This window comes from Nycticebus coucang, chromosome 3 (assembly GCF_027406575.1).
Source record: "Nycticebus coucang isolate mNycCou1 chromosome 3, mNycCou1.pri, whole genome shotgun sequence".
NCBI classification, from domain to species: domain Eukaryota; kingdom Metazoa; phylum Chordata; class Mammalia; order Primates; family Lorisidae; genus Nycticebus; species Nycticebus coucang.
The window spans coordinates 143,541,645-143,555,629 of record NC_069782.1 but is presented as its reverse complement, the minus strand read 5'-3'; the positions used below and the strand labels follow the sequence as shown (position 1 = coordinate 143,555,629).

At 45.6% G+C, this 13,985-nt stretch overlaps 1 protein-coding gene and 1 pseudogene across 9 annotated transcripts in view; both read left to right on the top strand.

Moving 5' to 3' along the window:
• ABLIM1 (actin binding LIM protein 1) overlaps window positions 1-13,985 on the top strand; it is a 316,427-nt gene that overhangs the window by 138,938 nt on the left and 163,504 nt on the right. The window contains exon 1 of one of the 8 annotated variants that reach the window (XM_053583774.1): window positions 2,160-2,519. The exons of the other annotated variants lie outside the window; for them this stretch is intronic. Coding sequence (XP_053439749.1) covers window positions 2,486-2,519 — 34 coding nt within the window. The 5' untranslated portion in view covers window positions 2,160-2,485. Of the gene's footprint in view, window positions 1-2,159; window positions 2,520-13,985 lie in introns of those variants that run through there. 8 annotated transcript variants of the gene reach the window in all.
• Window positions 10,214-11,714, top strand: LOC128581230 (COP9 signalosome complex subunit 6-like; annotated as a pseudogene). Its single transcript, XR_008378783.1, has one exon. The product of XR_008378783.1 is annotated as a COP9 signalosome complex subunit 6-like (transcript).

The window sequence follows — 13,985 nt, the reverse complement described above, 5'->3', positions numbered from 1 at the left end:
TGTCTCAAATGTGACCTGCAGACGGGCAGCAAAGTAATCCTCATAGGACACTGAATCATCATTTCCCAACTCAGAAACCTAAATAAGTGACAAGGTGAAGTTCAAAGCTTCCTATTTGTCATGCAGGGTTCTCCCCAAGTGCCTAAATTATCTCTTCCCTACGCCCATCTAAATAACATGGCCTTCTAAGCCAAACTTGTTTTAATTTATAATGCTATTAAATCTGTCAGTGACTGAATCTGTGCTAAATGGCTCTGTGTTGAGAGCTTTGCATATGTTGTCTCTTATCTTCTAACCCGTGGAGGCCAGTGGTATCCTCTCCCTACCAGGTGAGGACCCGGGAGAGTTATGAAACTTGCCAGTGCTCACTTATCCAGAGTTGCATTTTCTACCCAGTTTTCTACCTCTCTGGCTTCCAAACCAGTGCTAACTGTACTTCCATCCCCACCATCCCCCTTTTCTTTTGAATAAAGGGATGGGGGCATCTTCCTCGCCAACCTTGGCCATATGCCTCTTCTGCCCTCATAAGAAACAGATACAGCCTCCTTTTCTGTATTTAATCACAGCAGTAACTCAAGTTCTGCTTCCTTGTAGCGCTGCTCAAAGGCCCACCCCTTCTGTGAATTCTTGTAGAATTACTCTGTGCACCTGAGCACGAAGTGAACCCACAGTGGTCACTTGTGCAACTCTGCAGCCTGCGCTATTTCTCCTCAGGTATTTGTTGATTTTATACATGGTTTTGTAAAACAACCTTGAGAGCTGTGAAGTATTGTTGCCTGGAATGCTGTCTGCTCCCTCCCTTTAATCCCACTCCTCCCCAAACATCTCCACAAACGCTTTGTTCACTCAGGCTCACAGCTTCCTAAGGTAACCCAAACCCACCCGTGTTCCATCCTCAGGGAGGTCTAAGAATAGCAGGTGTTTCCCCACGGTGGAATGATTCCTCCTGTGTGTGGCGGGGCAGAGTTGCTTTCTAGGGCCCCTCCTTCAGGCATACTGGCCACTCCTGATGTCACCACCCCCTACCCTGCGCCTGGATTTTTGTCCAGGTTCTTCATCTCTTCCTTAAGTTCCAAAAGCCCAAGGTTTTTAAGGGGGCACCAGCAACAAGGTCTAAAGGGAAGTTGGGGATTAAAGGAGATGCTGTGAGGCTGCAAGTCTCGGAATGAATTGGAATGAATTGTCTGGATCGGGACTCGTTCACACAACTTAATTGTGAACTTCCTGTCTTTGTGGGGAATGGGAGCCCCAGTTTTGTCATATTCCACTTCAGAGAAAGCAATCCAAGCATGGTGAATTGCTCTTACTGTTTCATAAATGAAAGTGCTGCTCTTATCAGGAAAGATGGCTCCGCTCAGTTTATCTTAATTCCAGAAGGGATGTCTGAGTAATGGGATTTTCAGAGCTAAGGCAAAGGACTTAACATTGAAAAAAAAATTTATAACAAATCCCATGCCCTCTTGAGGGCAATATTTGATGAAACAGATGATGTCAAGAAAATGTAGACAGCAGGTGTCTAAAATGGAGGTGGGACCTAATCCTTTTTTGGGAGGTAGCCCTGCCCTTGGCCTTTCTCATCACCTCGCCAAGTGACTAAAAAGGATGAGTAACTGTATTGCATCACAGAAACTCTACTTTAAAGAACAACAAATTGACACTTGCAAATTCCTGCAGAAGACTTCCTATGGGAGACTCATGCTACCTAGAGAAAAATCTGGGCATCTGACTCATTTTGAGGCAGGGGCCCTCTTTGTCATCATAGTCACAGCCCCCTTTGCCAAGCAGGGGAGGGTCAAGAAAGAAGACCCTGCTCTTGTTTGCTTCTCATATGCCAAAGTCAAATGCTGAGTGTTTTCCTGAGCCAGCATTAAAGAGGCAGAGGGCTTTTCAGAAGGTTTGGTGGTCAGTGAGTGGTTCAGCACCGCTTCCTATCAGGCTGAGCTCCATCTGGGCACCCCACAGTAGAAACCAGAAACTGACCCGCTTCCTATTTCATTGTGTGTTGTCTGATGGTGACTCATACCAAGAGGTATGTTTATCCCAAACTGGCAGGAGCTGTGTATTCAAGGGCAAATTTCGTTAACAGTGGGGAGAGCGAATATTTGTTATGCATGACCTCTTTTCTCTGAAACTTTGTATTTGTGCTTAGACTGACATAATTAATGCTATTATGATTCAGTGTGCCCTGGGAGGGGCTACAGGGGTGAATTTGTGTGTCTCATTGCAGTCAAATAGGCTGACTTGTTTGAATACTTGGATTTAACCATGAAGATGCTGGCTTTTTAAATACTTCCAAGGAAATTACTATCCGGGGCATCAGGGTCACCTGGAGGGCTTGTTAGAACCCAGGTGTCTGGGCCCTGCCCCGAGAGTTTCTGATTGAGCATGTCTGGAAAGAGCCTGAGAGCTTACACGTCTAACAGTTTCCAGGTGATGTTGATCTTCCTGATGCAGGGACCACGCTTTGACACTGTGTAGGTAATCCATGATTCCTATAACATCACCAGCCCTACAGGCAGGTAAGTGAGGATTTTTATATAAATAGCTTCTCCATTCCCCCTTGCCAACTTTATCTTGCTCATGATATACAGGTGACAAACAGGAGGTAAAGAACCTCAGGCTCACTCTGGCTCTCCTGTGATATGAAAGGAAGTCTGGGTTCCTAAGGAAGCAGATTTTCTGTGAGAACCAGGTGGCCAAGAAACTGCTGTCGGTGTATAATATGGGGGTGCGAAGGGTGGGAGGTAGTTGCGAGGTACTTTTTCATGGGGATGAGTTGGGACTCCTTTGGGGAAGGTGGCTTTGAACTTGGAGTGAAGGCACAAGTGTGCTTTTCTCTAGTCATCTGTTCCCATTTCTCCACGTCTTAGGGAAGCATGTTTACTGAGGGTCACAAAGCTGTTTGGAACTTTAGGGTAAAAGAGAGTTCATTAGCTGTCTTGACTTACAAAGTCTACCATTCCCTTTTTAGTTTTTGAGGAGTTAAAATGCATTCTTCAAGCTTAGAGTGTTCCATTCATCACCACCATACTGTATTTGCTATTCATTAAGTGAAGTGGGTCATCATAAGGGTCTTCATCCGCATCACCTTCCGGTTGAGTAGGCGGTGAGGAGGAGGAGGAGGGCTTGGTCTTGCTGGCTCAGGGGTGGCAGAGGACAATCTGAGCGTGAGCGGGGGATCAGCTGTGTTCTCTCTGTATTCTAGTAGTCTATTTTTTTGTTGTTGTTTCTATCATTCACTATTTGAAACATTCTAGGAAGGGAGAAGTTTAAGAAGCATTAAGAACAGTGAATGGTGGGAAAAAGTAAGAAGAGTATTTCTCATTTGAGTGTCTGGTGAGGAATGGGAAAGAGGGCTGAATACCCCCCTGAAAAGTGGCAGGGCCTCTGAGGACCTAAGTTCATGGAGGGTCCCGTAAGTGACACATGAGCTAGATGGGCATCCAGTGGACTGCTGTCATTCTGAATGCCCATTGAGGAACAGGGTTTTAGGACTAACAGTGGGAATGGCATCTGTGGGGCTAGAGCCCAGCTCTGCTGAACATTAAAAGAAGGGTGGATCCCCCTCTGTTCCTGCTCACCTGGAGAACCGCCTCTGTTCCTGCTCACCTGGAGAACCGCCACTTCTGCTTCACGTAGCCGTCCCTGCTGCAAAGTCAGAAACGGTGATGAGCTATCGCAAAGGGCTTCCAGTAGTAACTTTGATCACGTCACAATTTTATTGAGCTCTGTTGTCTTCCAGACATTTCAGGGATAATCTGATACACTGAAAAGTTCCTACGTTCAGCAGGTTAATGAGTTAGCTGGTGTTAGGGGAACAGATTGAGAATGCAAATGGAGGGGACAGTAGCCACTGGAAGGTGGGGTATAAATAATATTCTGTGGGTTCTTGTACCCTCAATGAATCCACAACCAAAAAAAAAAAAAAATTCTGTGGTGATTCAAAGGAAGGAAGGAGAATCAGAAAAAGCTTTATGGGGGCACCAGCCCCATATGCCAGAGGTGCTGGGTTCAAACCCAGTCCTGGCCAAAAAAAAAAAAAAAGTAAAAGCTTTATGGAAAGTGGGCATTTAAGCCTGACCTTGAGGGGTTCCTTTTCTTAAGGTTAGGGATGGTATTGGATTCAAACTTGTTTCCATAACACAGTGCCTGCTCTATAGAAATCACTCATTGTCTGGGCGTGGTGGCTCACCCCTGTAATTCTAGCACTCTGGGAGGCCGAGGTGAGTGGATTGCTTGAGCTCACGAGTTCAAGACCAGCTGAGCAAAAGCAAGACCCCATCTCTACTAAAAATAGAAAAACTGAGACAAGAGGATTGCTTGAGCTCAAGAGTTGGAGGTTGCTGTGAGCTAGGACTCCACAGCACTCTACCCAGGGCGACACCTTGAGACTCTGTCTCAAAAAACAAAAAAAGAAAAAAATAGAAACCACTCATTGATTGTGGAATTAATATGGGAATGAATGATGGGTGGGGGTGGAGGAAATGATCGTACTTATTTAGGAAATGTTTCCTCAGAACTTAATATAAGTAGTCTAGCTATAGAAACAAAGTAAAATGCATTTCTTGACCTGAAAGCACTTATTGTCTAGCAAGAAATATGGACTCATAAATCAGTAATGATGATACAATGTGAAATGTACTCTAAGAGAGAACTTAAAGTAATATGAGACCATAGTGCAGGGAATGATTAATTCTGCTGGCAGACTGGGCTTTGAGGGATGAACAGGAGTGTAACAGTGGATAAAGGGGACTTGAGAGAAAAGTGTTCAAATGGGTAAAACAGAAGCAGTGAATTACAGCCTCTGTCTGAGGAAATGCAGTCAGCTTAGTTTGGCAGAGGCTACTGTTGGCCACATGGTACAGCAGTGGACATGAGAAAAGGGCCCAGAGGGCTTTGTGGGTCACATTGAGTTGTGGTTGCCTCCAAGAACCAGGCCAGGGAGCTAAACGAGCCCAGCCTGGGGCAAACTGGAGAGCATGGCCTCCCCTAAAGGGAAGAGCTACTCTGTCCTTCTGTCCTGGGTCCCGTGGAGGAATGCAGGCCAGCCTGCTAGACCTTCTAGTTTTCCAGAGAAATAGGAATTTTTATGTAAAATCTCCAGATGTTTAAAAAATAATTGTGTGGGCCAAACACAACGTGTCTGTGGGCAGAATTCAGCCAAAGGGCCCCATATTATGATCTGGGGTTGAACGCAGTGCTCACCACACCTACCCCAGGAGGAAAGAGATTTTCTCATCGCAAGACCCGGGATTCGTGCACATGTGTCTATAAATGGCTAAAATGGACATCATGGGAAACAATGCTTACCGTTACTCTCTGCTATTTTCTCTTCTGTTTTCTAAATATGCTGCTGGCTGTGATCTATTCCATTGATTTCATATTTCAATGGGTCAAGACCCAAAGTTTGAAGGTGAGCATGGTGGCTCATGCCTACAGTCCCAGCTACTCAGGAGGCTGAGGCAAGTGGCTCACTTGAGTTCAGGGCTGCAGTGAGCTCTGATCATGCTACCACACTCCAGCCTGGGTGACAAAGTGAGACCCTTTCTCTTAAAAACAAAAACAAAACAACCAAGAAGAACCCCTGGAGTTTGAAAACCATTAGTTTAGACCATGTATCCATACTAACTAAACTTTATTTGGATAAACACAGAATAAGGTGCTTCCCTGGGCACCTGTCTCCATCTGAGTACTCTTATTATTGTGCTAACAGTATGTTTTGGTTAAGTTGGGTTTTTTTACTTGCAACTAGAACAGTTTTGACAAAACAATTTCTTAATCTCTCACTTACCTTTATCCTAAATGGAAGTTGGTCAGCCTTTGGTGTCCTCTGTTTTGGGACAGCTCCACCTGCTAAACTGAGAGTAAAGTGCTACTTGATTAAAGTTTAGTAGAAAGCCCAGAGGAACCCCTAGAGAGGCCAGGTCAGCTCCCAAGCCTGATATTTCTGGAGTTGCTTTTTCAGTTGTGATTACATTTCCCTGTGAGTCTGTGTCCCCACTTTCTGTTCATCACGCTCACCTGGTTTCTTTGCTCTGGCATCACAGCCAGAGAGAGAAGAACAAGACCTGTGCTGTGCTATCTGCCTGTCAGTGACCAGCTCTCGCTTCCCTGTTGGGCGTCATGTGCTATAGAGCAGTCATTTCTGACACAGCATTGCCAGAAAAATTATAATTTAAGGGCTTTGGAGAGGTTCACCCCCACCCCCCCAGCCCTGCCACCTTTAGGAAAGGCTTAACCTCTCCCTGGTTCAGGGCATGTCCCTTATCACTCCTGTGGTGACGTAGAAGCACCCTTGCAACATACAACAGGATTCAGCATGAACTTGGACTTTGACAAGAAGAGTGGCTTCTCACCTTTGGAAGAGGCAGATAGGATGGAGACACCTGGGGAAGGGCCATGCCTGCTGTGAAAGCCACATGACCACAATGAGGCAACAGTGATATAGTAATTTTGCATAATGTGTAGGCCAAGACACCAGCTACTAAACATGAATCAAGCCAACAAGGCCAGCCAGAGAGTAGGCCCCTGATATGATACTTTCAGATTTGGGGGCCAGTACAGTGCAAGACAGCATGTAGCAGTGTTTGGAGACAGGGCTTGCGTGTTGCCTCTCTGGAATACCCTTTTCTCTGAGTGTGGGGGCAGGCCCTCTGCAGCTGTGCAGACACAACTGGAACACTAACTCTCTGGTCTTACCCCAGTGGCAGAGTGTTGCCAGGGAGCTGATGCTGGGACTGCTGTCAGGTGAACCCACCTCTGCATGTCCCAGAGGATAAGCTCTCTGTCTGAGAGTCATTCCCCCTCCCTCCTACCCAGGGAAAATGACCACTTTTGGGGCAGTGCCTGTGGCTCAAGGAGTAGGGCGCTGGCCCCATATACCAGGGGTGGCGGGTTCAAGCCTGGCCCCAGCCAAAACTGCAAAACAAAAAAAAAAAAAAAGGAAAGAAAATGAAAATGACCACTTTTCTCTTCAAGTGACGAGGTTTACCAACTTATCTGATAAATCTGAGTGAAAACTTATTAATAAATCACAACAAAAATCGACAAAAGTATGATGGGTAATTCATCAGGAACTAGGCAGGTGGAAGAAAAGGAAATGATTAAATCCAAGAGAACTAAAAAGTCATTCAAGAAAGGGAATCTATTCATAGGATGAACTGCAGAGTCTGGCGGAACAATAATTACCTTCTCACGGTGTAGAGAACGTAGCTAGTGTGGAGTATAACCAAAATTTATGACATAGGCATATCGGTAAGAGCTGAATGCTTTTCTACAGGAATAGGATGGTAAAAGCAGTGGCCGAGCTGGTATAAACATAGTGTTAAGAAAAAAACACCCAAAGTTGAGCAGGTTTGCCTGTCGGGTGGCAAGGAAGGAGTGAGGCAGGCAATTGCTATCATGCATTTATACATATTGTTCCTTTTGCATATAAGCCTATTTTTTTAAATAAAAATAAAATACCTCTGGGGGGGAAAAACCCTACTTACCTGCTTCATATCTTTATCATGGAGGTTATGACATAATACGTGAAAACTTCAGCGTGCTCCCTGTCATGCAGCAGATGCTTAATCAGTGTTTATGAAGGTCAGTGGATCTGTAGAGTTTATTTTAATAGCAGTGTAGGTGCTCAACCCAGGGCGAAAGGACTGGCCCAAGGTCCTTGTGGACAAAATGGGACTAAGATGGAAGTGATGAGAGGAATTAAGTTTGTTAACTGGATGGAGAGGCAGTGTCAAACTGCCTTCAACTAGATTTTCAGAGCTTGGACTTGTGAAGCCTTTCCTCATAGTTATGTGTCCATCTCTTTCTCACCTGCCCCTTCTGGTACAGTCCTCATTTGTTTGCCTTGGTGGCTTTCTAAAATTATTCCTGAAGCCTTTAGCATGTTATGGGTTTGCCTGCAAAATAAGTTACAGGTCAGCTGCTCTGCAGCCAGACAGCCTGGATTCAAATTCAGTCCTTCCTTTTACTAATTATGTGACCTTGGACCAGTCACTTAAACTCTCACTGCCTCAGTTTTCTCATAATTGCACCAGTTATATAGGGTTAGCGTGAGAACTGAATCAATTAATACACATAAAGCATTTAAAACACTCCCCAATACACAGCAACCCCCAGTAATTTCTATTGCTGCCATTACTATTATTCCTCTCGGTGGAATAAAATCAGAGGTTATATGTTCAAAAATACAGAGTTTAGTCATCATATTAGTTTTGAGACCCAGGAAAGTAGGTACAGTTGTATAGGTGAGTTGAGGAGCCGGTGAGGGTCCACCCATGTCCACACTTTGCCTCAAGCAGAACAAGGCTTTGTCATTGCATCATGCCAACATAGACCAGGACCGCATGAGGGGCTTTCTGTGGCCAGTGATTCCCACTGTCCTGTGATAGGACTTCACCAAGGAATTCTACCTTCTGAGTTCTTGGTGCCCACATCCCTTGGGCATGCAAGCAAGGAATCTAGTTTTGTCTTTATGTAGAATGAAATGAAATAGTCTGATAATGATGTGATGCAGGAATGTGTTGGGTATAGCAGACCAGTTTGAATGTGTTTGGGGCTGGCAGCCAGGTGGGCTCAGGATCCCACTGGTGGGAGCTGCCCACCTGAGCTGCAGCAGTCCCTGCTGGCTATTCTGTGTTGCCATGTCCTCTGGGGACACGACATTTAGCTTTTCCAAGTGTCTGGTGCCACCCCAACTCCTCCCTGCACGTCAGACCAGCTGAAAACTGTGCTTTGTTGTGTGGCCCTCGTTAAGAGACCTCAGCCAGGGTTGGTGTGAGACTGGTCCATCAGTTAGCTCACTCCTTCAGCTGGGTTGTTTTTTTTTCCCCCTGAGTCAGAGACTTAAACAAGTCTTTTATCTTTTGTCATCTGTTGAGTTGTATTGACAGTATCGTTGAGTTGTATTGACAGTATCGTAACTACCTAATTGATAGATGCTGTTAGTGAAAGCAAGGTATTTAACCAACTTTTAGTTAACCCAAAGACTATTGCTCTGGGAAAAGAGACAAAACCAGGCTGTGTTCAAAGCATGAACATGTTGAGGGTCCATTTATAGAGCACAGACTTCGTGCCCATGACCATGCTAGACAGTGGGAATACAATGGCCATTACTCCTCATATAATGAAGGAGACAGCAGAGAAAGCAAGAAATTAGGTGTCTAGTTGTGGTAAATATAAGAAAGTAAAAAAAAAAAAAAAAAAAGCCAAGATGGAGTAACAGGGAAGCAGGAGACTGTCTTTACTTACGTGGTTCAGGGAGACCTCTCAGAGAAGGAGTGGGTGACACAGAAGCTGCTGGAGGGTGAGACAGGGAGGAAGGTGCCAGCCTCACCAGTAGCTGGGGGAGGATCCTCTGGAAAAGGAAAACAGCCCTTGGGGATCTTGAAGCAGCAAGAGCTGGAGCTTGGGAAGATGCAGAGAGGGCATGAGAAGAGCTTGGAGAGGGGCCAGGGCCAGGGGCATTTTGGATACTACACAGGGAAGGATCCTTTAAATTCTGGTTGCTGTGTGACAAAGGGATTGTACAAATGAGTTAAGAGTCCACTGTTGTTTGAAGATACCAACTCCCTGCATTTGTGGAAGCTCTGCCCTAAGCCCCTCCTACCACCCTACTTTGGTGAATTGCTTATAAGCATATCCTATTGTCTTTTAATTTTCTGGCCATTCTCTGGTGCTGACGCTGGTGTTGACTTACCTTGAGGCAAGGTGTGTTTGTGAAAACTCTGGTTCTGATGACATCTCATTCAGATTTTTCATATCTCTTTTTATGGGCTCTTTTGTAAGAGGGTAGCAGCCATGAAATGATAGGGAGGCTCTTTGTCAGGGTGTGTTGGTGAAAAACATAATTGTGGGGAGGATTGCATGCATTAATAGGGTGTGGGATGGAGAGAGGGTGTTGGTGATTCTTATCCGTTTGTTATATACAGTTGTTCCTTCTGATTACTATGCAAATGGTGAGAAGCTCAGACTTCTCAGCTGCTAATCAAACCTGCTGCTTAAAGTCTGTAGAGATGGAAAGTAGATTAGTGGTTACCTGGAAAGGGGGAAATGGAGAGTGACTGCTCCTGAGTTGGGGTTTCTTTTTGGGTAATGAGAAAGTTCTAAAATTAGATTGTAGTGATGGTTGCACAGGTCTGTGAATATACTAAAACCCATTGAATTATACACATTAAATGGGTGACTTGTATGGTATCCAATTTATATTTCAGTAAAGCAGTTAAACACAATGCGCATGCGTAAGGAAGCGGACAGGAAGGGGGCGGGGCTGAGGCTGGTCGGCGCGAGGAAAATGGCGGCCGTGGCTGCAGCTGCAGCGCGAACGGACCGGAGGGAGCAGGGGATGGAGGTGGACGCAGCTGTCTCCAGCGTGATGGCTTCCCGAGTGACTGGGAGAGTTTCTGTCTCTCTTCTTCTCCTTGTCCTTCTCAACATCTCGGGCTACTGGATCCGCATGCGCTCCCAGGAGAGGCGGCCTATGCAAGTGATTGGGGCTCTGAGGTGGAAGCGGAGGGCCGAAATATCGAGGTGATGAACTCCTTTTAGCTGCTGTCCCACACTGTGGAAGAAAAGATTATCAATGGCAAGGAATATTATTACACCAAGGAGGAGCAGTTTAAACAGTTATTCGAGGAGCTGGAGTTTGTGGGTTGGTATATCACAGTGGGGGCACCTGACCCTTCCAACATGCATATGCATAAGCAGGTATGTGAGATAATCCAGAGCCCCCTCTTTCTTAAGTTGAACCCTTTGACCCAGCACACAGATCTTCCTGTCAGCTTTTTGAGTCTGTCATTGATATAATAAATGGAGAGGCCACAATGGTATCTGCTGAGCTGACCTACTCTCTGGCCACAGAAGAGGCTGAACACGTTGGTGTAGACAGTGTGGCCCGAATAATAGCAACAGGCAGTGGAGAGAATTCCACTGTGGCCGAACACCGCATTGCACAACACAGTGCCATCAAGATGCTGCACAGCCGCGTCAAGCTCATCTTGGAGTACGTCAAAGCGTCTGGAGCTGGAGAGGTCCCCTTTAACCATGAGATCCTGGGGGAGGCCTATGCTCTGTGTCACTGCCACCTGGTGCTCAACACAGACAGGTTCAAGACGGATTTTTGTGATCAGTGCAATGACGTGAGGCTTATGGCTTATCTCCGCACCATCACCAAAACGTGCAACACCATGAACCAGTTTGTGAACAAGTTCAATGTCCTCTTTGATCAACAAGGCATTGATAGACGGATGCTGGGGCTCTTTTGAGAGAGTACTTGAAGGGATGATGCACAGGGGTTAGGCAACTGTTCCAAAAGGAGGGGCACCACACTCCCTTTAGAGAAACCTCTGTCATTAATAAAAGGGGAGCAGCCCCTCAGCACCAAAAAAATAAAAAAAATAAAGCAGTTAAAATCAAACCTGCTGCTTACAGCACTATGGGTTCACCTGAAAAGGTGATGCTGACAGCTAATAGATTCCTCAGGTGAGCCAGATGTTCACCAAGTGCCACACAGTGGAAAAGCAGGTGTCTATTGCTGAAAGTCACAGAAGACAACAGAGCCCGAAATTCAACCTGAGTTTCAAGTGGAGCACACGGACATTCCTGATGGTGACCTCCCATCGTTTTCTCACACTGGAACACCCCAGAAAAAATAACGCTTTCATTTCTCCTAAGTATCAAAACAGGATTGGACCCCATTTTACAAAAGAAGAAAGTAAGGCTTAGAGAAGATAAGTAACTTGCCTAAGGGCACAGCTTAGAGGGACAGAGCCAGGAATGGCACCAGAACCCCGTTTAATCATAACCGTCCTGTGACCCCCTCACCATGGGTGACTGAGCCCTCCTACAGAGAATCCCAATCTGTTGCCCTGGGAGCTTATGAACAGACCTTAGAAGCTGGCCAGAGCGTACTCTGATCATAGGCTCATTCCAAGGCCTGGACCCTGGCAAGTCACGGTGGCTCCTGCTTGTAATCCTAGCACTCTGGGAGACTGAGGTGGGTATAGTGCTTGAGCGTAGGCGTTTGAGACCAGCCTGAGCAAGAGTGAGACCCTGTCTCTACTGAAAAATAGAAAAATTACCCAGCTACTTGGGATGCTGAGGCATGAGGATCGCTTGAGCCCAAGAGTTTCAGTTTGCTGTAAGCTATGATCCCACAGCACTCTACCCAGAGTGAGACCCTGACTCAAAAACAAACCTTGACCCAGGACAAATGGGGAACTCCTAAAGTCTAAGGTCCTTTGCTTGTCCTTCAAGGATGCAGAGGCAACCTCCCCTCCAGTTGCCCTTGTACATGAAGCCTCTGCTTCAAGAGACCGCCTGACTTCCAGCATCCAGACGTGCTCTGGGTACTCTCCCCTTCAGACCCTAGCAGGTAGGGATGTGCAACGTGCACCCTGTGGGCCACATGCAGATCATTTGAGGACTGTTTTGCTTATCTGTAGTGTTCGATATCTTGAAAAGTATGCGTGGACCTTTTGCTCATCATCTCTCTCATTAGTGTTTGTGTATTTACTGTGTGGCCCAAGACAACGCTCATTCTTTCAAAGTGTGGGAGAGAAGTAAAAAGGTTGGACACCCCTGCACACTTATGCTACTCTTGCTTTCTGAACATCCTCCCTTGTCACCTATCCTGTAGTGTCAAATTCCCTCTTTCCTCCCTAAAACTTTCTCTACTCCAACTCTTTGGCCCAGAGTACTTCGTGTTTTTCTCTTAAGGAAGCCCACGCCTCCCTGGACAGCTCTTGAATGTTTTTTTCTCTGTTGGTTAGCCCTTCTGGTGGACTTACCCTGTGGGGCTTACCCTGTGCTGTGCGATTCTGGGACCCCTCCCTTGGTGGGTAGGGAGAAAGCATGGCTTTCGGCCTCTAGAGCTCCCCATCAGTCCTGGCACGACATAGGACACCATGCAGGCACTTGATGAGTCAAAATGTGTTGATAAGACCTCATTCTCTACATGTTGGAGGTTGCATTTAGGAGCTTTATAGAGGCATTTAAAAAAATTTCTCCTCTTTTTTTTCCTCCAAGTCCCACCTTGGACTTTAAGCATACTTTTTTCTTTTCAGGTAATAGACGTCACTAAGTGCTCTGTTAAACTTCAGGAATTAATTTTTTCCCTTGTACTCGAGCAGAAGAACCTCTGAAGTTAAGTAAGAGAATGATCAAATCACCAGGATCATGCTTTCTGCCACCTGGATGAATACAAGACTACCAAGCCAGATGACAGGTGTAGATTATACACGTTTGCTTTTTCTTGCAAAGGTTATAACCGGAAAAGTTACGTCATACAGAAAGCTTCAATGAGCCTGAACTTCAGGTTTGGGAGGAGTTAGGAGCCCAAGAATCTAGACCAGTGTTTTTCAACCTTTTGAAAATTTATCCTTGAATTTATAGTTAAACTTCCGTGGCTTAATTATACTTAAATTACTTAAGTTATATTGATCAAAAGAGTTAAAAAAATATATATATATATATACACACATATATATACACTTACTGTGCTTTGAGCTTCTTTGGAAAATAATTAATGATCTTCTAAAATTTTCACAGCATACCTAAGATCCTTTCCCGGCACATGAGTGTGCTGCGACACGCCGGTTGAAAATTACTGATCTGGGCTCTAGTTCTAGAATCTGTCACATCATGTCTGAGGCTGCGTGTTGGATGCTGTGAAGGCAGGTTGTGCTTTCGTCTCCCAGTGGGTACGGACACTGGTAGGACCCAGGGGAAGGTGAATTTGTGTGTTTGTTGACAGAGCAGGGGCAGGAGTGCCTTTTCAGAAGGGGTTCAAATTCTTGCTTCTGAAATGTATAATAAGCACCTGAAGTAAAAGCCTCCCCCACTCTGCCGTTTATTAGCAGTGTCACCACAGGCACAGTGGTGTGCTGGTAAATGTTTTAATAACCAGCTCTCCAGAGGGTGAGCAGAGAATGGTCCTGATTTGTAAGGTTTTCCCATTACTGTGTAAAATTCTTCCACCATAGCTG